The 22478-nt window shown below is 44.9% G+C and overlaps 1 protein-coding gene across 2 annotated transcripts in view; it reads right to left on the minus strand.

Annotated features, from left to right (window-relative positions):
* ERI3 (ERI1 exoribonuclease family member 3) overlaps positions 1 to 22478 on the minus strand; it is a 158078-nt gene that overhangs the window by 129830 nt on the left and 5770 nt on the right. For both annotated transcript variants that reach the window (XM_068952899.1, XM_068952898.1), the window contains exons 2-3: positions 18263 to 18537; positions 3408 to 3524 (exon numbers count right to left, since the gene is read on the minus strand). In XM_068952899.1, coding sequence (XP_068809000.1) covers positions 3408 to 3524; positions 18263 to 18514 — 369 coding nt within the window. In that variant the 5' untranslated portion in view covers positions 18515 to 18537. The remainder of the gene's footprint in view (positions 1 to 3407; positions 3525 to 18262; positions 18538 to 22478) is intronic.

The following is a 22478-nucleotide window of genomic DNA, read 5'->3' on the forward strand; positions in this document are numbered from 1 at the left end:
CAGCAATCCTCTCACACAGACTCTTTACGAGGCAGTCTTGTTGCTTCCTGGTAAAGGCAGTGAGCAGAGGGAAGAGGGGAAAAAAGCAGCACAGTAGATAGGCTCCAGTGTAATGTCAACACTACTGCTTTTCCTACAGAGTTTATCTCGGAAATCATCGTATTTCTACTCCAAGACAGTTTGCTGATTACATAAGCACTTGTCTCTGGTGTACAATCTGATAATCAGCCCTGGTCTTTCTTTGTAGACAAAGAGGCCAATAAATCTCACCCTTTGTAAGTAGAGGTGCCTAGACAAAGCCCTTTACTGGCATTTAGCAAAATGGGTATTTTTCAGAAAACATAAAACAGCTGAAAGTTGCGGTTGGGAGCTGTGCAGGCAGTGGCTCCACAGGCGCTGCAGGCTGCCTACACAGCACACCCCAGCTGTAGCTTCTGCGTCTGACTACAGCCCTTCTGCCTTTCCTCCTCGCTCTGCATCCCCAAATCCAGCTGCACACACGACAGAGGCAGCTCGTTGAGAGGGAGGAGCAGTCAGCACACCGGGCAAGATCATCTTAGACAGTCCCATGAGCCATGGGCAGGCATCTTCTCCTCCCCAGCAGGACCGAGTGTGTGAGAAGGGAGGGAGATGCTCCCCGCTCCCCCAGCCCTGTGCAGGAGGTGCCCAGGCTCTCTCGCTGAGAGTGAAGAGCAGGGGCAAGAGCTGGGATCTAAGGAGGAAAAGCATAATAGAGTAAGAAAGAGCAAGCCACAGGTCTGCAGTGAGCAGAAGCGTTACTGTAGTAGCAACATCAGGTGTTACAGGGACAACTGGCATGCCAACTGGTGGTATCACTCACACAGTCTTCAGGACAGGCGCTCACACTATCGCTACAGGCCTGACCCGCTGGGGCTGCCCAGCAAGAGTCACAAATCCCACAGGTCTTTATGCAACTACTACAGCCTTTGCAAAAAGCAGCTGTAAACGAGGAAGGGTATTTTTGTGACTGTTTAGTAAAATCCTCAGTATGATCAGCTCACCTCTGCTTCTTAGGGCAGCGTTTCCAAGTCAGTCCAAGGTAAGAGGCCCTGTAACAGGCCCCTCCAACATTACCTTGTTCCTCGGGCCTTGCATCAGCCCCCACAAACCTGGCTAGGCCAGGTGACTGTGAAGGGCAGGAGGCCTGCCAACACAGGCGGCATGGAGGCCACGCCGTGCACTGAGCAGTACGGGCTACTCCGGGTTTTGCCCAAGAGCCAGTGGTCTCCAGGCTACAGTTAAAAGCAGTTCCCTAACACCTGCTGTTAACAGTAGAGACTTTCCCAAATCTGGTGTGTTTGACTATTTTGTGTCACAGATGCACACTGGAGGGGTTTTTGCGACCGTTTCACCTGTTGGCTTCAGAACTGTCCATTTTTATTTGACTCTGGACACGCGATACCAGGCAGGAAGGAGGTCAGCTGCAGAGGAGAGACTGCAGCGTGATGCTGCAGCAGGGAAGCCCATGTCCATCCTTGGGACTCCTGCAAATGCACCACCCACCAGGCAGTACACTGCTGCTCAGCACACAGCTTCTCTTGCTCTAGTGCTCCACACACGGGAGACACGAACCTTCAGAGATATAAATAGCTGCTCCAGGCATCTTGGCTCCAAAGAGTGAGAAAAGATAGAGAAAATAGCACTGCACTGCAGGAGCATAAGATGGGCTAAATGTCTCAACCACAAGCTCAGTGTCCAAAGGACCTCCCAGCCACTAATCCCAGTGTCAAGGCCCTAGTGTCTCTTCACACCATAGCACGCTTTAGACTGCTTTCAGCTTGGAAAATCATGCCAAACAAGTCAAGTTTGCTTGCAGACTCTCATGCAGTAACAGAACTGCAACCTTCAGCACTGGGGGGAAGGACAAAGCCGATGAATTTCTCCAAAACAAAACTTCAGTAGGAGTTAGTCAATGAGATGACTTCTCTGGAACGTAGATGACACAAAACTTACATTTTGGGCCTTACTCCACAAGACAACATGTCTCTTAACAAAGATCAGGTACCAGCTTTAAAATTTATCACAGCGTACATTTGCACAAGCACATGCCCAGCAAGTCCCAAGTGGGTTAGGACAGCCAAAGTAATTGTCCAGCCTTCTAGCAACAAGGTTGCAAAAGAGTTTCCATGATAGCCCCGTTTTCACACATTTATAACTTTCTGAAAGCCTCTCTTCTTGGGAATAACACTGTCTGTGCTTAGGGGTTGGTTGGTTTTTTTTTCCCCGCAAAGTTTAAATAAAATACCTTCACCTGTTTTTCAGTTACAGGAGAATTAAAAAAAGAAAAATATTCATTTTTAAAATGCAGAAATGTGGAAGGGTCTAGCTGGTCTTGGAGGGGGCTCCACCTAGCACAGAGATGTCATTTAACCAAGTTAGTCCACACAGGAAACGTATGCTGATGGCCTGATTCCGCAGCCACTGAGGTCATGGAAAAAGCATCATGGTGTCAGCAGTTCCAGTCCTGTCTGGGTCAGGACAAAGAACTTGGGCACTCCGATTCCCCTAGTCAGTATTTTAGCGCCCGGGCTGGCCAACAGTGAAACGGCGGAGTAGCAGAAAAAAAGTCCAGAGCAAAAGAAACCTAGAAAACTTCCCTGGCTGCAGCAGGGAAGAAGTGCACACTTGCAGTAACGTGCTGAATGGGGAAAAAAAAAAAAAAAAAACCCTCCCCTGATTCCTTTGATCCACAAGGAATCACATTTACCCAGTTCCTTGCATGCCTTCTTTACCCTCTCATCTATATGTGGGGAAAGCTGGATGCATCTCAGAAAAGCAACTCTCCTCAGCAATGAGTGTAACCAAGTAACAAGACCTCGCTTCTCCAGAAATCACTTCAAGCACCCCACAGGCACAACATCAAAAAAAGAGTCTTAAAAATAGAGATGTAGGTTGTCTTACCACTCTGAGGAGCTCATCAAACCACAACAAGCAAGCACATAGGAGAGTCATTTAGAGCCTCTGAACCATGGAGCAGTATACAGCACTTCCTTACCTTGGACCAGGCTCTCTTTGACCTTCCCCACCAAAGAGCAGCACAGCACAATCATTAAGAGCTTACAGACGGGCTTCAGTATTTTGCCTATTCGCTAATACGGCACTAGTATTTTAATTCTGTGGTCACCCAGGAATACGTTCATTAGTTACAGAAACAATTGATATTAGTTAGGAGATCATAACTATAACTAGAGTTGGTTATGAATCCAAAGCGAAACCTTTACATTCTGCTACAATAATAGAAGACGATTCTCCTCGTCCTTAACATGAGACTGGCACAACACCATGCCTTGCAGCTGCATCATGAGGAGGTGATCCCAACCCCCGGTGCAACAGAAACCTGCTTCCCAGAGAGACTCTTGGCGCACCGGGGAACCTTTGCACTTTACCTCTGTACAGAAGGGCGTAAGCTGGGGATGCACCACAGGCTGAACATACATGTGAAAGGTGGATTCAATCTCCATCGTTCTGCCATTCAGCTTCAGGATAGGGAATTCGATGATTTCCTGAATAGGGTAAAAAGAAAAGTAGCTGTTCATTTAAACCAAACAAAAGAAATGAAGCTGGGAAAGATCCACACCACTAAGGTGGCAGCAAGAAGAAGGGGCTGATGGTCCCAAACAGAAATGAGCCCAACATGAAACCTCGCACTATGAATGGGAAAGTCACACAGGAGCACAGAATACGTCTAGTGCCGTTAGCGTGACGGAATATGGTGTTGACACTCCTTACGTGCTGGCCTCAGCCAGGACGTACTGGTGGGTCTCTGTGCTCAGCGCAGCAACTGCACGCACTGCTGCCTCAAACTGAACCTTTCAAGAGGAAGACAACGTGGCACCACCCGCACACACTACCCAGAGAACATGGAGACACGCTTGCAATGGGTTCACTTCTGGTTAGCAATGACATCCCAGACGCGATGACCTCCTGATGATCGGTTCCACCCTCTCTACCGCTCAGTCCTTTTGGAGGACACCAGACAGGCAACAGGAGCTCCTTAAAAATTTGCATGCTATTGCATGAAGCACCTCCTTCCCAGGCAAAGCTGAAACAAAAGCTGCAAGGAGCAGCGCTCTCCTCTAACAGGGTGAGGAGAGCAACTGTAAGTCCCCCTGCAAAAAACCACCCCTATGGGATACGGCACAGTAGCAGGCCCTGCTTTATTTTCCTCTCTATAGCCAATTTATGCTGATAGGGAAATAAAAATGTTCTTCATCAGAAGAATGTTCAATTATTTGAATAATCAGCAATCAAAAATTTACATGGACCTGTTAATAAAAAGTTTAAACAAATCCAGTTACGATGGATTTCTCAATTATTAAAAAATATACATGAAATTACAAAAGCCAACCACTGAATAAAAGCGATAAAATCCTTTGTGTTCACCCCCCTCCTTCCCCACTCCCTCTCCTCCTTCCAGTTTAATGCAAGAGAAGTGACAATTTGTTTGGTGTCTTTAAAGAATAATTTGTCTATGTTATTTAATAGAGATGCATGGCACCAAGGTTCTGGAGTGCAAATGAGCCTGCTGAGTGATATCCATGCAACAAGCCTCTCAAATCACTTCTAGAGAGAAAGAGAGAGAGGGAGAGAGAATAAAAAAAATATTGCTTTTTAATATTCAAAAACAGTTTGCAAAATTTAATCAAAGCAGAGGAAAAGCTAACATTTTTACCACTTTGACATTTTTATTAGCGCTTTCATAAATTTTTAAAACATGAATGGAATTAGTTTAACAACAAAAAAATGCCTGAAAACATCTGGAAGAGACAAATAAGAAATAATAATAAATAAATAAATAAATAAGTCCAACTCCTGCGAGTAAAATTAGCATGTGGAAAATGCAGTTGCTGCAGAGGACTAACAATTTTTGGACCCTGGCTGCAACCCCCATGACCCACAAGTGGAAATTATCGTGAGGTCATATATATGAGCTGATGACATCATCACCACGGCAGCCAGAGGGAGGGCAAAAGGATGGGTAGATAAACAGAAACAACAAATAATTTAGACAGCCATCGGAAACACCCATTTCCACCTCAGGGAGAGCACAGGAACACAGCACCCACCGTAAGCACAACAGCTCCCGGGAGCAGCTCAGCCGCGGGCTGTGCCAGCAGGGCACGGTCAACGCGGCCACACGGGAAGCATACCCCAGCTGAGAGGAAAAGTTAGAAAACGTTCACAGTGATGAAGTGCCCAGGCGTAGACGTCGAGTAGTCAAACAGCAGACAACACAGGGCCTCACGGTTTCCCCGCTGCCAGCTCTGCCACACTCGTATGCGCTGCATCGAGGCGATTTGGGTGCATCCTCTCTCCCAGCTGCACAGCCATGCAAAAGGCCAGCCCTAGCGACCAAGCTTCCCTGCCCCTCGAAGGCACACACCACAGGCTGTGCCTGGAAGGGGAGGAGGATGTAAAAAGGCAGAGAAACATGCTGTTCCAGCTCTGCAAAATGCCCGAGCATCACCCAGATCGTCTGCTGTGGGAAGTCAAACTCACCAACTTCAGCCACCCAGAATTACCAGTGGAAACAACAGAAACTGGTGATTGAATAAGGAACGCTGGACAGTTGAGTGAATTTCTCCCGTTGAAATAACCACAACAGATGGACACTAAGGGCAGCAAATTTCTGTTCAGAAGGAAAGCAGACTGTAAAGTTTGAAGCAAACGGACAGGATGTCCTAACAGAGCCAGGCTTAACCCCAGGCTGGCTAACATGTGTTACAACCCTCTCCGCCAAATACTGCGCTCCTCCCTCAAGCGGTCTGTAAAAGGGGCTGGGGAAACCCTTTATCCTTTGGGTCTGCACCCCGCGCCAGGGGCATCTTTGAAGTGGGCAAGTCCACAGCAGAGCGAGACGAACGTCCTGCCTCCCAGAGAGAGGCACGCACAGATTCGATTTCACAGCAAGCCTGCGTGGCAATGCAGACATCAGTCCTAAGGGAACAGAAATATCCTCAGGGGCCATCAAGTGGCTGCATGCAAAGAGAGACTGAAAGACAGCCGGGCCGGCTGATCTGATACACAAAGGCGTCATTTGCCTTCCAGAACCAAAGGCAAAAAGCACTTCCAGGAGGGTCGGATTAAAACAGACGGAGGAAATAAAAAAAAAAACCTGTACTAAGAAATGTGGAAAATTTAACTATATCAAGAATTACTGCAGGTCTGTGGGAAATATGCAACCAGGGAGCGAGGGTGGAACCTGAGCAGCAACTTGAATGTCTTGGGAGAAAGAACAGCAGCTCTTTTTGGGCTTATTTGGTCAGTTTTTCAGGCAAGTGGTAAAGGACCTTTCCCAAAAGGCTGTTTATCTGCACGCTTCCTATAGCGAAGATTTTTCCAGTCGCTGGCAATGTTTGCTCCACTGGTATCTAAGGCAACAGATACCAGCCCCATGAAATCAGCCCCACTCCTCACTAACGACGTTAGCCAGTCCTGCAATGAAATTTAACCTGTGACACTGCTGTACTTTTCATTTAAACTTTCATTTGGAGAGAAGCAGTGTTTGGAGACCCTGCAGTTTGTCCTGCTAATAAAGACAAGTGTTGGGACCTTTAAAGGTGCCATTCATCTTTTGCCTTTATTAAATTCAATTTTCTTAAGCCCATGATACATCATGAAATTAAGAGTTGACATTCCTGCAGAAACAAAAATATCTATCAAACATAAACAGAAAGAGGAAAAAAAAAAAGAGGCCTCTACTACCAAGAATTTATGGCTTAAAGTTGATCTGTTTCCACTTTTTTTTTTTTATTTTTACAAGCATATGGTTTGTTTTAGATATCCAAAATGTTATTACAGATCTAGAATTTCATTAGTAATTATTATGAAATGGTGAGCGCTTAGACACACACACACACCCCCCCCCCCCCCAACAGACCGTGATTCAGAAAGGCAGCCGGGCACGCTCTCACATTTCACAATAGCCTGGTGAGCTTAAAATGCTCAGCTCCATCCACACAGGCAAGGACCTTCTTTGCTTTTTTCCAGGTGGGGAAAGGTGGAGGGAAGCAGCGCAACAGAATTAAAAGGAGAGGTTCGCTGACATTTGGTTTCTTTTATCAGAGTCTGATCATTCATAAGAGCTACCCTGAGATCCTCACACATTTCCATTTCCAACACTGACTACACGTGTGCCAACTACCGCAACGTCTTGCACCAGCAGCGTATGGGTCTTCTAAGTCATCTGCCCCCCGCCTCGACCCCCAGCGTTTCCTCACAGCACAACCAGGAGTTATGGATGTGCTGAAATAACGCTGAGGGTGTCCAGAGGCTGCAAACAGCCACGAGGTACCAGAAGAACAAACGTACCCATTTGAATTTTGCAAGCACTGCAATTAGGTACTTTATTTAGCACTGCAAAGTAACTCGAAAGGAAATCCAGGATCCAAACCACCAGCAATAAATAAGCAGCTTTTTATTTTCCTTTCATTATCATGAAAAGTTGAACATGTTTTGTGTTGAGAAATTCTGCACGCAGCTCCCAATTACAGGCATTTGCATTTATATTGTTGGAACACAGAGCTCCTAAAATCAATATTAACCCGCTTAAAGAAAAAGACATTGCCACCCTGTCCCTCCTCTCAGCTGCTCCCCCAAATGCGTTCACAATAGGAACGTACAGAGCCGTAGGCTTTTAATATCCACTACCAGGTCCACTGTCTTTACAACAATCTTGTATTTATGATTTTGTGGTACTTCAAACAAATCTTTGTGACAGCTCGCTCAGAATTCCCCCCCTCCCCCTTTTTTTTTTTTTTAAAAAAAAACCTTCCAAAAAAAGAGACACCAGGTGCAAGTCTTCGGTGTAACCTGGCTGTCCCATGACAGCGGTCCGAGGAGCAGCAAGTAGGCTGCAGCGTAACTGCACAATGCCTATGAATTTCCTTTTCAAAGGGATTTGAAAAATTCATAACAGCATGTGAAATCACTGCTACAAACCCAGCCTTTTCCTACCCAACCACCCTAAATGAAAACCTCCTCTCTTTAACACCAGAAAAGGGATGCAAGAATTTAGCTGCCTTGATTTTCTTGATAATAAATCAACAAGCACATGACTATACTCACTAAAAGCCTTCCTGGAACAGCAAGATCTCCAGAGTTTAGAAAAGCAAGCAGCAAAAGTTGCACTGCTTCCCCCAGAGGGATCTCTTTGCTTATCATCTTGCATTTGTGGAGCAATAACATTACTAGACTAAAACAATACAACGCAGAGCAAAAACTTCCTGCCCTCAAAACCTTTTAATCCAGAAGCCCATGTAAAAAGTGGACAGAGCTTACTTCAGGACAGGGATTTATATATTTGAGGAAGATCTTATGGCCATTCAGTTGAAAAACTAGTAGAGAACAATTTATCCCCTACTCCCACCCCCATCTGAAGAAGTTTAATAAACACCAGTATAAAAGATGCCCATAAAAATCAGAGCTGACTGTTCAAAACGCAATAAAAACAAGCAGATGTTTTAAGAGAAAGGGATTTTTTCCCCCGATAACAAAAAGGACAGAACTTCCTACCCAAAGACTGCTTTACACCTTCAAAAGAGGTAAGGGAGGGAGACGCAAGGGACTCGCACTGGAGGGAACACAGGCTCAGCATCAGCTCATTTTGTTCAGGGATTTTTTTTCCCTCTTTAAAGAAAAAAGTCATTTTATGCACAAGGAGCTTATTTCTTAAACAAACACTTGTGTTTTTGATTTACACCACGGGCTGCTCCTAAATAATTTATGGCGGGTTAAATTTATTGCACAGCCCTGGCCGGCTGCAAATTCGAATTGCCAAATAATTAGATTTTAGGGCAATGCTTATAAATTATCCGCCGATTTGTCCGGACTTGTTTGTCAGTTGCTTTGTGCTTCGGGTCATCTTTGGCATTTCACTGTTTGTGTTTTAATTGCTGATTTACACTTTGACAGATGAGAGTTGATGCCTCCAAGTTCCGGGAGGGGGCAGGCGGGGGGGGGGGGGTGAAGAGCAGGAAGAATCAGAGCTCTTAAAGGCTTGTGATTTTCCTTTTTTCCAAGGCAATTAAAATCGAAAAGGGACATAGTAAGGACAGCACTAGCCTAACAGATCTGCCTCCCCAGTTTCCATTCTCTGCCTTAATTATTATTTTAACTAAAGCTGTTTTCAAGTTGAGCAGCCTTGCACTAGCCCTCGGGGGCAGTAACCAAGATGACCTCACAGGTCTTTTCCCTGATTCTAAATTTCTATTTCACTACAACAAGTACCATAAAGACAACACCTCTGCAACGGGGGACAGCAGGACTTCTGCTGAATCAAGTCTATGCCGGCTGTCCCAAGGATGCCTACAGGCGCACATAGCGATGAGTCTCACCATGCTTCTGCCCGAGGTAAGTTACTGTACAAAACAGCCCTGTTAAAAGGCCTTTGGGGAAGCAGCTGACCCCCAAATTACATTTTCCATCATTACCTAGCTGAAAATACATATTTGCACACACCCAGTGATTAAACACGTTTAAACAAATGTCATATCCTGGGAAAAGCGTAAAGGGAAACGTACACCAAAATCAAAACACATGGGAGCAGGCAAGAACATGGAAAGATTATGAAACTCAGGGAGAAGATGATGTGAAGATAACTTCTGCTCTTGGATCCTTGAATACCCAGGGTTTTTTCCTCCTCCCTGCCTTTAGGATAACCTCACTGCCAACCCTCCAAATTCAGGCACTGAAACCTAATGTCAAAGGCTGGTTTTTCTCAATGATAAATCTGGAGTTGTCTTTTGGGTTCCACGCTCTGACATCAAACCTGGCTCATATTTTTAGGTATTTCCTTACAACCATGAGAGTGAGGGATCATTTCTCTTTCTTTAATAGGAGGTGAAATTCCCATCTAATCACATGCCTCCAGGAGCTTGAGCTTTAAGAGAGACATCTAGTCCATGCACCTGCCCCAAGGCAGCAGCATCTCCCCTTAAATCATTTCTGACTTTATCTAGGCTGTTTTTAAAGACTCCAATAACAGGGATGCACACACTCCCCAGGCACTCTATTCTGGTGTTCCATTCATCTTATCATTAGAAAGTTTCTCCTAATGTCTAATAGGAGTTTCCCTTGCTGTTATTTAAATTCATGACCTCTCCTCCTACGCACAGTGGACACAGGCCAGAACCTTTCTCTTTTTTGTAACAGAAGACTTATCATACATCCCCTTCTCTTCTCTTTGCCTTCCAACCTGTGCTCACAGTTTGTGTTTTGCAGACCCCTGGTCACAGTGTTTTTCTTCTCGACCCCCTTGAAATGTTCCAAAATTTTTTGAAGTATGGAGCCCAAAACAAAACATTTCTCTGGCTGAGGTCCCTTCTTAGAGGGCCTCAGGAGGATCCACGTGACTTGCACATGACACTTTCCCCTAAACTTGTCACTATGGTCTTTAAGACTTCTTTCACGCCACTGTACCTCACATTTTTCATAGCTGGCTCATAGCCCTTGCCCCTTCATCCCAAGCAAAACCTTTGGTAGCCAATTGCTCACAGGCTGGCTTCTACCTGTCACCATCACCTCACCTGCCAAAAAAAAACAAAGCTATTTCAATCTTTCTAGCAGCACCCAGCCATCAGGAGTAACAGAACCTCCCTTCTCTTTCCACCCTCAGGATGAGAAATACAGACACACTGGCATTTCCACTCATTTCTACTGACACATATTTAACCACCCAGAAAACCTCAACTGCCACACACAACAATAATTTAAAGCTTGACAGCTTGGGGAAGTTTAACGTTCAGACCAGGTTAGAAATAGCACACAGAACTTTCCAAATATTACCTTTGTATTGCAAGACGACAACTGAACTACATCTTTTTTCAAGCCCACCCCTTTCTACCACAGGCAACCAGCCTGTGCAGTCCCCATTGCAGAATTATCAAATCATTTCAAGACCCAACCTCTTCACCCGATATCGAGCAGCACAAACGATCAATGTTCCCAGCAACACTAAAACATCTGGGAAAGGTAGAAAGGGCATGTTAGTGCATGTAAATGAACACCTAGGGTTTTACAAACATCACAACTAACTGCTGGTGACAGCATCATTTCTGCCTGGCATAGAGAGGAACTAAATAACATAACCAAGAACAATTTTGCCAGGTACCAAGTGCCCAGACCAACAAACACAACATGAGGACAGCTACACAGCCAGCTTGGAACAAAGCAGAAGAAAGCAAGAGATTTTGCAGGCAAGAGCCAAGCTGCACCTTCTCCTTAGCGGGGAGGTTTTGTTCAAAACTAAGAGAAGACCCTAACACAGCAAAGACCACAACAGCCTGAAGGGAAAAGCGAAGCCCCAGTGCAGCCCTCCAGTCAGATGCCACAACATGGAAGAGCAAGCAGGCACAAAAAGGTGTGGCCGAACCTGGGGTATTTTAGCTATTAGCTATTTTAGCTAAGGTCAGAGAGAGGTTTGAGTCAGAGCCAAATCAAGAACTGAAAAGCTCCTCGCATCAAGTCTGTTCTCTCCAGATGCCGTGCCTTGTCTGCCAAGAGCCCAAAGGGACAATGGTAGGACAAAAGGAAGGACACCTGACATCATGGTCAGGTGTTTTTTTGTTTGTTTGTTTTTTAAACACAAAGGTATTAACTTTCTGGGTTTTTGTTTTCCCTGTTTGATCTCTGTTCTAGCAAACCTTCTCGGGGAAAATCTGCTGGAAAGCTCATTTCAGCATCAGCCCTGTCCTTCCCCTGTGGAGATCAAATTTACACTTCAGTGACTGCTCAGGAGCTGAGAAGAGGAAGATCCTCCCTCCAGTAGCTCAGAACACCCTGCTGGGTGGCTCGGAGGCCGGGAAGCGGCTGCAGGCGCGCACATCACCAGCGACCATACCGCGCCATACACGCCGCAAGAGTCACAAGGCGCAAGAGCAGCAGAAGTAGAACGCTGCGGCACCCTTCCCTTAACTTTAGAAAAAGCACGTGCTGTAAACGTTTCCAGCAGCACAAGTAACCCCAGTCAGCTGCTTTACGGCGAGGCAAAGAAACCTTTAAACACACTACAAGGGACTTGCACATTCCTGAACTAGCACGGATCTTTTCTTTTCAGGGTGACTGACGCTTAACTACTTTCTGCTGTAACAACAAGTCTACTTAACTTTGCAACTTGTCACCTAAACGATGTGTAATGTTTGCACAGCTAAGGATACAGTGTTCAAACAGCACAGGTGGGGAATTGCACGCTGGGATGCATAACTGATGTGGGGTCTCCGCACGCTGCGAGGGAAAGGGCAACATGACTGATTGCTTTAAAGCAGTCATCTCATCGGCCTGTCAATAACCAGCCGAAAGCTAAGCAGGCTGGGTCAGGTTAGGACTGCAGCAGTCAGCCACCCGAGCGCCTGGTATTTTAGGCTTGTCACTATAATACTGCTGGGTTTATATCTTTAAGAAATTGCTTTGAAAATTTTCATACATCAGATGTCTTGCCCGGTGGTCCAGTAGTTGTGCTCCATAGGAGATTTGGGTTCGGTAACCGTTCACGTTACCTAGCTCATCGGGTTTTAAATAAATACAGCTAATTCTGTTGCCTGAAGCCGTAACAGCCCCTGGCAGATTGATATGGGTCACAGCAAGGTTGCCCCTACTTATTGCAAGAATGGGGGAGGCCGCCAAGGTAAAATGACTGCCACGGAGAATGCAGCTTTTGTGGGGGACACTGCAGCTGCTATTTCAGGCCCCGCAAAACCTCTTTTGAAATTCTGGTTGCTCTTCTCCAAGCTCTCTGTCTTTTAAAATAAAGACATTATACTCAATATTGGTCAAAATAAGATTACACAACAGTGCCACAGAACTTATTTGAAACACATGAGATACAGAAAACATGAAAAAAAAAAAAAAAAAGAACTGCAACTCTTCAGTAATTTCAGATGCACCCTGAAGTATTTTGAGTTACAGATAGCTATGTGCTTTTAGCAGAATGTGTAACTGTTCAGAGGAGCTAGCTATAAGGCCCCCAAATTTTTTTTCAAGCGATTGTACAAAAATGAACATGAACAGAAAAATAACCTAAAATAGCTTTTATGTGAACTATTTCCTGCCACTCTAGGAACCTAAAGCATCAAAACACAAGAACAGCATAGCAGCAGCCATGTAGTTTCATTAAATAAAGGGTGTAAAGTAAGCCATAACTGGCAAAGAGATGATAAATACATATTTTTACTTTTAGTAAAAAAAAGAAAAGCCTTTAAGTGACTGTGTTGCACACATCTTTAATGGCATTCCTCTAGTAACAACACTGGGTGAAGCCGAATTGAGAACTAAGTATTTACAACTACACCCAAGCCTAAGCTGCATGAAGACAGGTAATTGCAGATTAATACTCCATTGTAATACTTATGCACGAGAGTGCTGAGTTAAAGTTGCCATGGGAAACAAGCCTGAAATTTCTTCACTTTTCAGCAATTCACTATCAGCCTTAATACAGATTTTGGCAGGTGATTTCTAATGCACTGAGCTCAACAGCTACACAAAAACTGTGCTAAAAGCCAGCTGCTACACAGGAATATCTAGATAGAATAGGTGAGCACTGGCACATCTCCACTCTTTGCCTTTGGATAGGATTGTGACAATCTCTCTGATACCGGCGTTGTGAGCCACCATTCCCATCCTGGCCTTCGGCTAGGATTGCCTTAATACAGTCTTCACAGAGCACTGCTTGAAGAGCTTCAGAAGATAGCTTGCAGCCTGCTTCGGTCCCTCCTGTGAGCTCCTCTAGCAGCACGGCTCCCGGGGTTGTCATTTCTGACATACTCCACCTAGAAAGTCCCCTGAGCTCAGGCCATGGCTACCTGGGCGGCTTGCCCATCCCCTCACTACTTAGGCTGAGCACGGAGCTCAGCAGGGACTGCACGTCTATTGCTAAGCCCTAAATTTGGTAGAAATCAACATCCATTCACATTACAAGGTCAGTCCATAAATCACAGCAGCTCAGAAGCAGATACACATCATTCAGTTGTCCCTACCATGGGAATGACACCATCCAGCAAAAAAGGGAGAGCAGTACGAGCAGCAGAGAGGCAGTGATCGTTTTGGCTGCTCCCGCTGCATCTGCCTGCGCCTGCAAGTCAGAGCCACAAGACTGATGCTCGGGGGAACCAACTTCAATGCTCATTTACACAAGCGTTCCAGGAAACAAGAGTCTGAAACCAATTTAACCTTGTTTTGCACTTGCACTTGATATTATCTTAAAGCAAGGCTGGATCTCATTCGCTGATACAGTTTTGCCAAGCAGGAAATATGCTATTAGCATACATATTGTACACATGCACAGTTACAAATAAATTAGCCGCTAAGCATTCTTATCCACGGTCTCAGTGTTTACAGTTTTATGTTGAAAAAGTGAATGACATCCTGTATTTATTATCAGGTATGTCCAGTTTTATTTGATAGAAATTATAAAAAATAATTCTATATACAATTGAAAGAAATTACAAAAACATCAGTTAAAATGTATAGTTAAACAACCTGAAATATGTGGGATAATCTAAAGAAAAATATCAAAATATATGTGTATTTTGAATGTATTGTTTAAGAGAACACAAAAAGTATCATCTGTAGTTCAATTATTTTTCTGCTTCTGGTCATAATATCCTTTACGACTTTAGCGTTAGAAGATCTGAACATTTCACACCTTCCTTTTACACAGAGATTGAAAAAAGCAAATTTCTAATTCCCAAGTGATTATCAAATTTGAGTGATTTTGAGACACTGAAGTCAAGCACCCGAATAAACTGACATAAAAAAAAAAAAAGTATCTTTATCATCATCAAAAGTTCATTTAGCATTTCAACAACTCCTAGTTCCAACTCCTGAGACAGTGACTTCTGTCAGTTCTGGCCTCTGGTATTCTTTCCAACTTTCAGGCAGCAAACGTATACAAGATTGAGTATTACTTGTTTTTAACCTAAGTAGTTTTAATAAACTATAGTAGAGATTAACACTCTAAATTAAGGCCCAATTTCAAACTTAGCTTTGAATAGATGTGATTTCTGTCATCAGACATTTTACATTAAAAAGAAAAAAAATCCCTTTTTATCCACTCCGCTGCAGTTGAAGGCAGGATGCTCAGCTTGCTGACTAAAGGGGCACACCCACTCACTGCATTAATAAAACAAGGGAGCTGCGTCTCTGAGCCTGGGGGGCTCCTGACGCAGTCACCGAAGGACCGACCACCGTAAACACCAGTGCCTACAAGGACAAAGGAATGAGAGAGAGAAAGAGACACTCCCACTTACTAATGCATCTCTTCTTGTGCATCTAAAGTGCCATATGCACATGGCTCTACAGGCTGAGGTAAGCTTTAAAGAGGTAAGAGGGGCTAGCCATAAACCTCCCTTACTGCCTACACCTACTGACCTTCAGCTGCTTAAAACACTACTATACACAGACTATGCCTCTATTCTTCTTTCAGGTTTTCACATCTATCCATCTGGGGCAATGCAATTAAAACCCCCAAATTCTATTGTCTCTGGGATGGTCTCATTGCCCATAAATATACCCATTAAACCCAAAAGCCAAGCTGCTGCTTTGCACTTACTGTTACGCACTTTGATTTGGAGGCGTATCTGTTGAAAGCCATCAAGAGCGAACTGCAAGGATGCAGGCTGGCCTGTTGAAGAGCTCTCTATTACCATTCCCAATGCTACTATCCTCCTGTGAATATAGGACAGGGAATGTTAAGGAGCCTCCACATCAGTCCAAGAAGCGATAAAGCAAAGGGCAGCTGTCGCCCAGCACTCAGCCAGTGCCCGGAACCAGTTAAGTCACAATATGGGTGGCTTCCTAGGGGAATACCACTGTTCTTGACCCTCCTTGATCCCTGTTATGGAGGCCATGCCATGAGACCTCAGAGGGAGGGATAGCATGAAAGGGAATGGAAATGAAGGAGTCTTCAGGGCTCTGAAAGGAACACGAAGGACATCTCCCAGGGATAAAGTCAGCCAGGCTGCCGGTTGCAAAGAAGCACTCACCACCAGTAAATACCACGGGAAGGGGAGCGAACATTGCAGTCAAACACCTTAGTGTAGATAAAAGGATCGCTCCTTCAGTAGTTTCTGGTAATAAGCAAGAATGTTTTTAAGAGTGGTTAGTGAGATCTGAAGTGCTACTGCATGGTGGCATGTGTGTTCTGCAAGACTTTTTGTCAAGCTGGCTAAATTTACAGCTATGACTATCCACTTAAAGTAACTTGGATCACAGCTCAGCTCTATATGCAACCTCCTCATCAACAAACTCCAATGCATTCGAATTTTGTTGCATCGCCTGCTAGAGCTCTATTTTCCAGGTTCTGAGCTATAATAAAATAAATGCAGAAAAAGAATCAGGATCACAGTTAAGATCAGCTCCTGACCACTGCTAGCTTCCAGGTCCGTCCTCAGAACACATCTCTGAAATCTCACCATCTGCCACTGCTCCCGTGAAAGATCCTGCCAGGACATCAAAACCTTGCACAGGACATCACTGACATACGCAACACAGTTTGCTCACCACGACATACAGCCCAGCAGTGAACAAGGTAAAAGCCATTCTGGTCAGCAAAGAGGTAAGATGTAGGCAGGGACAGCAACTGAAAAAAAGTCTCATTTTTGCAGAGTTGTCTGATTCAGGCGAGCAACTTCAGTCTTTGCAGCTACGCTGATTCCAGTGCAGCAAGAGCCATTTCTTTATTTGTCAAACTAATTTGCTCGTGGGGATGTGAGGGACTGACAGCCACTACCACACAAGATATGATACAGACAGGCACTGAACACAGCAGACTGGAAAAACAACACTGAAGAACCTCTCCACCTTAAAGGTGTTATCTCGCCAACAAAATATATAGCAGATCTGCATTGGCCCAGACCATTACTTTCCCTGGCAAGGACTTGGGGACAAAGCTCCTTAAAACAGTAGTAATCATATTCCACTCATGCTCCTTTTTACTGCCAGCTGTAAACTAGCTCCACATGCATCATGGTTTTGCATCAAAATGTGCACAGACCAAACCCATATCCAAAGGGACAAGGTAGATCCAATTTACAGCTTTGACAGGTCTGTGCACCCGAGGCTGAGCGTGCAGGAAATAGCCAGACATCTCAGTTGGAGAGCGGTTAAGACCTTCCTAGCAGAATTAGAGGCAGAGACACAACATCCTCTCACAAAGACCCAGCAGAAGAACAGGGGTTTGCCTTCCATTTTCAGGAAACGTGGGAGACTAGCAGTGCTCACCAAGGCACAGCAGGGGAAGGTATGGCTCAAGGTTGATCCCTGTGACGGGACAAGCCCAAAGGAAACCATAGCTGCGTTAAGAAATGGGTTCACCGCATTAAATCATCTCAGTAAGGAGATGCCATGTTGAAAATCGCTTGACTTTCAGCATATTTGAAACAAAGCAAACAGAAGTGTTCTTAGACAGCTGCACATTACTGGCAATGCCAGCAAGAGGCTGATTGCTTGCTACAGGGGTGGATATGAAGTCTGAAGTCAGTGCAGAGACTCTGAAATCTCTTCACTTGTTACCAAACCCAGTATTAGGTTATTTCTTTTTATCATGCTTTTCTAATTTAAATGGAAGCTCCAGGTCTGCCCTGCTGGCAACCGAAAATGTATTTACTAACTTGCTTTTCACTATTATGAAAGAACTGTCTGAAGAAAAACCTCTGCACTTCATCCAGATCACTGCATATCTCGAGAGGTAAGGCACTGGAAAAATCTCTCTGAAGCTGAATTGTTCCCATCTTATTACGCTCCAGAGTTAACATCCAGGCAAGACAACTGCAGCAAGATCAGACAGCTCAGAACTACTGTTCTTATCTATTTATCCTTTCTGCATCTATTTTATCATCCCAACTCTTCCTTTTCTGAAACTATCGGCTAGTAACAGCCTTTTTCCTTGCAGAATCAGACAAGGCTGCCTTGAGTATGCTAATAATGCAGGCTCCCAACCAGCAATTTTATAACCCTCCCCAGTTCAAGCAGATGACAAGCTTATATGACGTAGGAAAGTGTTTTTGATAACACATGAATTTTCACCGCTTTGATGGAAATCAGGGTCCTTCATTTCATTCCCACTGAACAGACCTGGCGCTGTTCATGAGAGAGAGGTGGACTGATAAGAGGCCCAGAGGGCCAGCAACAGAAAGAAGGTGAGACAAACCAGGGAAAACAAGCTGGCTGGCAGTGCGGCTTTTCCTTCCATCTCCCAGAATGGCAGCAGCAACTTGCAAGGGGAGAATTAACAGGATCAACTATTTACCTGAGGATGAATCTGTGGTTTATCACATGTGGCCTCAAAATCCAGCACTAAGAAGTAGTGATATCTCTGTGGAGGGAAGGATGACATTGCTGCCATGGAAGCTCCAAAGCCGTGGGACGCCAGCTTCCTGCTTACGATGGAGTCGTACCCTTTGAGAACACCAGCCGGGAGGAGGGAGCACACAGCTTGTCTCACCCTTGGAAGTAAGTTTCGGGGAAACTTGGCTGCTCCAGTATGGAGGAGTGCTACCATTGAACATCCAGAGGCATCTGAAACTGAAGAGAGACTCCTGTTACTTATGCACGTACACATCTCACCTCTCTTCATCCTCACTCTGTCGTCCTAGATTTTCTCTGTGCGTCCTGGTGGAGGGTCTGGCATTAGAAATCTGAAATAACATAGTAACCTGCTCTAAGCACCACAGGTGGCATTTGGATGGAGCTCGAGGTGTCTAGAACCACAGGCAACTGGGAATTAACCTCTGCAAACAGCTCTAAATTAAGAACTATGAGAGACAGTCACTGTTCCATGTGCCAGCTCACACATCCCCACTAAACCTTATCATAGCAGAACACAATATAAATCACTTAAGCATATACAGTCTGGTCCAAAAATCGTTGAAATTTCTGGGAAGGCCTTTAGTCTTTTCATATACAATGCAACTTTCGAAACACGGCAGGAATTAAATACAGTAAGACACATACCAACACTACAACCCATCAAAACAGCCTGGCCCTGGAAGTGCCTATTAGTCACACCAAAACCTCCCACTGCCATTATAAATCCACACATCTGTTGGCTAAAAGGATATTCTCCACAGAGGTTCTCACTTGTTCCAAATAGTAGGTTTCTCACAGATGTGACTTTACTCTCGTGCTATATCAGATTTCTCACTTCAGATACTTTTCAGAAGAGGAGATTGGTGCAACAATCCCAAACATGAACTGCCAAGACCAAATTTTCCTTTTAGTAAAATGCAAGCAAGACTCAATAGCTCTCCCTCCCTCACCCAGCCATCATCTTGTGATGTTTCTGTTTCTCATTTAATATTTTACCTTACCCACGTGAGACTGTTCAGATTTCCTCCCACCCCTTTTCTTTTAAACTGCTGCTGGTAAAATTTCACAGGATTGCCACCACCCAAGGAACACCCACCTCAGGGCTGGTAACAGGTACGACGCGCTCATGAGGATAAGAGCTCAAGTTCAACTCATGGAGATATAACATAGCTGGGCGTAAGGCAAAACAAGGGAATCACAACTCAGTCTTCTAGAACAAGGACGAGTGAGTTTATATACACATATATACACATCTCTCTATATAGATACAGATGTAAGGACGCAGGCAGGCCAGGAGGTAACTCCCCATGCCAATCGCATGCGATGCTCCTCCACAGGGGCTCACAATCTGGCTCGGGCAGGAGACAAAGGGCATCGCCTGCTTGTGGCTCTGGGCAAGAACTGCCTCGTGGGGAGCGCAGGGTCGCGTGTCTCCCATTCACGTGGTTTCTCAGTGCTGGGGCCGGGAGCTGAGTCTCCCCACGTGTGTGCACTTGCTTTTTTGCGGCTACATGAAGGGCAGGAAGCGACCCGCTGGGCGGCACAGAGCAGCTGCGCTTTCTCCATGAAACGCGAAAGACAGAAAGCAGAGGACTCGCATTCTGCGAACAAAGTCGCTATTTGCACAAAAGACAGCATTTGCTCTTTCCTATCCGTTAGTCCATCAGGTAAATAACGCACGTGCCAAAACACACACTTAATGAGGTAAATAATATGCCTTGAATAACGGCTAAATCTGTATTTACCTGAGAGACCGGAGAAACTCAGAAGGACCAGATTAGGAGATAATTGCAGCTGAGCAGGTTGTGTGCTTCGAGTAAACACACATTTTGTAACCTTCTCTCAAAGGTTTAGAGTTAAAGGAACACCCAGGCACACCACAGATGGAAATCAAAGTAGCTGAGATGGTTTGAGATGGAGCCATTCCCCACACTGCCAATTCCACGGTGTAAATTGGTTTGCAGCTTGCAGCTTTCACATTTTGGGGAGGTGCTCTCTTTAATAAAGCAGTGTGGCAGACAGCAGATACTCACAAAACTACAAACCCAAGTTAAAAAAACACTCCAAGCCCAGCAGCATTTATCCTAAAGGAGCTCAGCTCTACCTATCGCTTTTCCATCTACAGCTTTTACTGTCATTACATCAGTTATATTCACTTCTAACCTGTCCCAGAGAAGAGATATTTGAGGTATATGTGCTTTCAATCTTCGAGCTATCAGCTGTGAATCTGAAGGTCTACCACAGTAGATATAATATCTTGGAATAAAGCGGCTTGTAAGTTAGTTGTGGTAAAACCTGGTCCTTAGCCTACTGCATAAAGTAAAACATACAGTTGGAGTGGGGGAGGCAGGCAGGCTCCAACCCCTATAGCAAACACTGGCAATAAAATATACATTATCCACCCACACACAGCAAGATCAGTACTTCTCTAATGTATTTTAACTGGCAAGACTAGGGCATTGAACATGATCTCCAATAATCTTCAGGCAGGTCTGTCTGCACCATGCAACGCAGCAAGGTCCCCGAGCAGACCCTAACTCCAAGTCAACCCAAGCCAGTGCGTCCACACTGCATCACGCAGCAAAGATAAGCTTGGCCTTCTGGCAGGATTCAGACAAGTCCCGGCACGGACCCAGCAACACGATCCCAGACCCAGGCACATTCAGCTCGCACAGGTACTGTGGAAATAACAGACAGAGCTAGCGTCTGTTTATACTAAACAACTTCTGCACGTGGTCCGCTTCTAATGACAAGATTAGGCTCCCCATCTGAAAATCAGTCTACCCCCCCGATCACACACACTCAGTGCAGGGGAGGGAGACATGCACTGAACAAAGGTGGGGAAGTGGGGTATTGCATGCCGATTCCCTTAAACAGCACGCAAATAAAGGCAACCCCACTGCAAACTCTGCTCTTTCAGCTAAATGAAGTCTTAACTGTATGTTTACCCAGTCACTGCTCTGGGTGCCCCAGGAAGACCTTACAACATCTTCTCTGGTGAGGTCAGAGTGCCTCAGAGCACGGTACAGCTGGTGAGCACACACACTTTATTGGAATCATGTAAAGCATTTATGACTGCTATGACAATGCAAGGCACTAGTAATTATCCCATATTTATTTCAAAAGACAACAACGCAAGCACTCAGCTTCAAAAATTACAAACCCTGCTCTATCCAGATAAATCCATAGGTTGAATAATTCCATTTCCAAAACTAATAAAAATACCATAGATAAATTTCTTACGCACACAGGGTCAGATTATAATCTCAGACTGTGCAGGCTGTCACATCTGGCATTCAACCCTCCTAGGTTAACATTTCATATCACACAGCTCCCATTCCTTATACACATACATATATGAAACGTAATGGGACCATGAACTGAGGCTGGACTTCAAGAATTATTTTGACAGATTATACACAGACCTAGGAAAATGTGACAGCACTTATATCTGCAACACCCAATAACACGGGGAAATAGCCATGTGTGGTGGGTTTCAGCTGGAAGATAAAGTTAGTGTTATGTGCTGTATAATAGTGTGTCACACATGACATCACCAGCTACGATCAGCAACTGTCTTTAAAAAAGAAAAGAAGCCTCTGGACCTTCACTGCAGGTAACAGGACAAGCTCAGGCTGACCACGATTCTTGCTTGTTATTGGGCCAAGCACATGCACTAAAGCATTTCATGCACTAAAGCATGACAGTTTGATCACTAGCAAGCAAGGGAAGCCAAAAGGCAAGTGCCAGCTGTAGCGGCCAGCTTGCCAGGGGCCCCACCAAGTGTGAAGCAAAGAAGCTGTGCTGGCGGCTATCACCCCGCAGGCTTCACACCGAGGAAGCTGCTCAGCGGGAGCCAAAAGCAGCAACTAACAGGATGGGGAAGTAATAGGGTGTGAAGAATGGCTGCGACAAAGCCAGGAGGGTGTTGTAAGCACTCTCCTCAACCTGTAGGACAGCCCCAAAGCCACAGGTAAATACAGAGATGTACAGCATGCAAACTGCACAGAATACATATGCATCAACAGTGACATAAGTTCGCCTACAAATTTGAGCTGGATGGGCTTTCTGTGCCTAACATTAATATTTACTTTTTACAACCAAATATAATTAAAAATCACATGGCAACAAAACAAGGCATAATCTTAACAGCTTGC

The sequence above is a fragment of the Struthio camelus genome, chromosome 8, assembly GCF_040807025.1.
Source record: "Struthio camelus isolate bStrCam1 chromosome 8, bStrCam1.hap1, whole genome shotgun sequence".
NCBI classification, from domain to species: domain Eukaryota; kingdom Metazoa; phylum Chordata; class Aves; order Struthioniformes; family Struthionidae; genus Struthio; species Struthio camelus.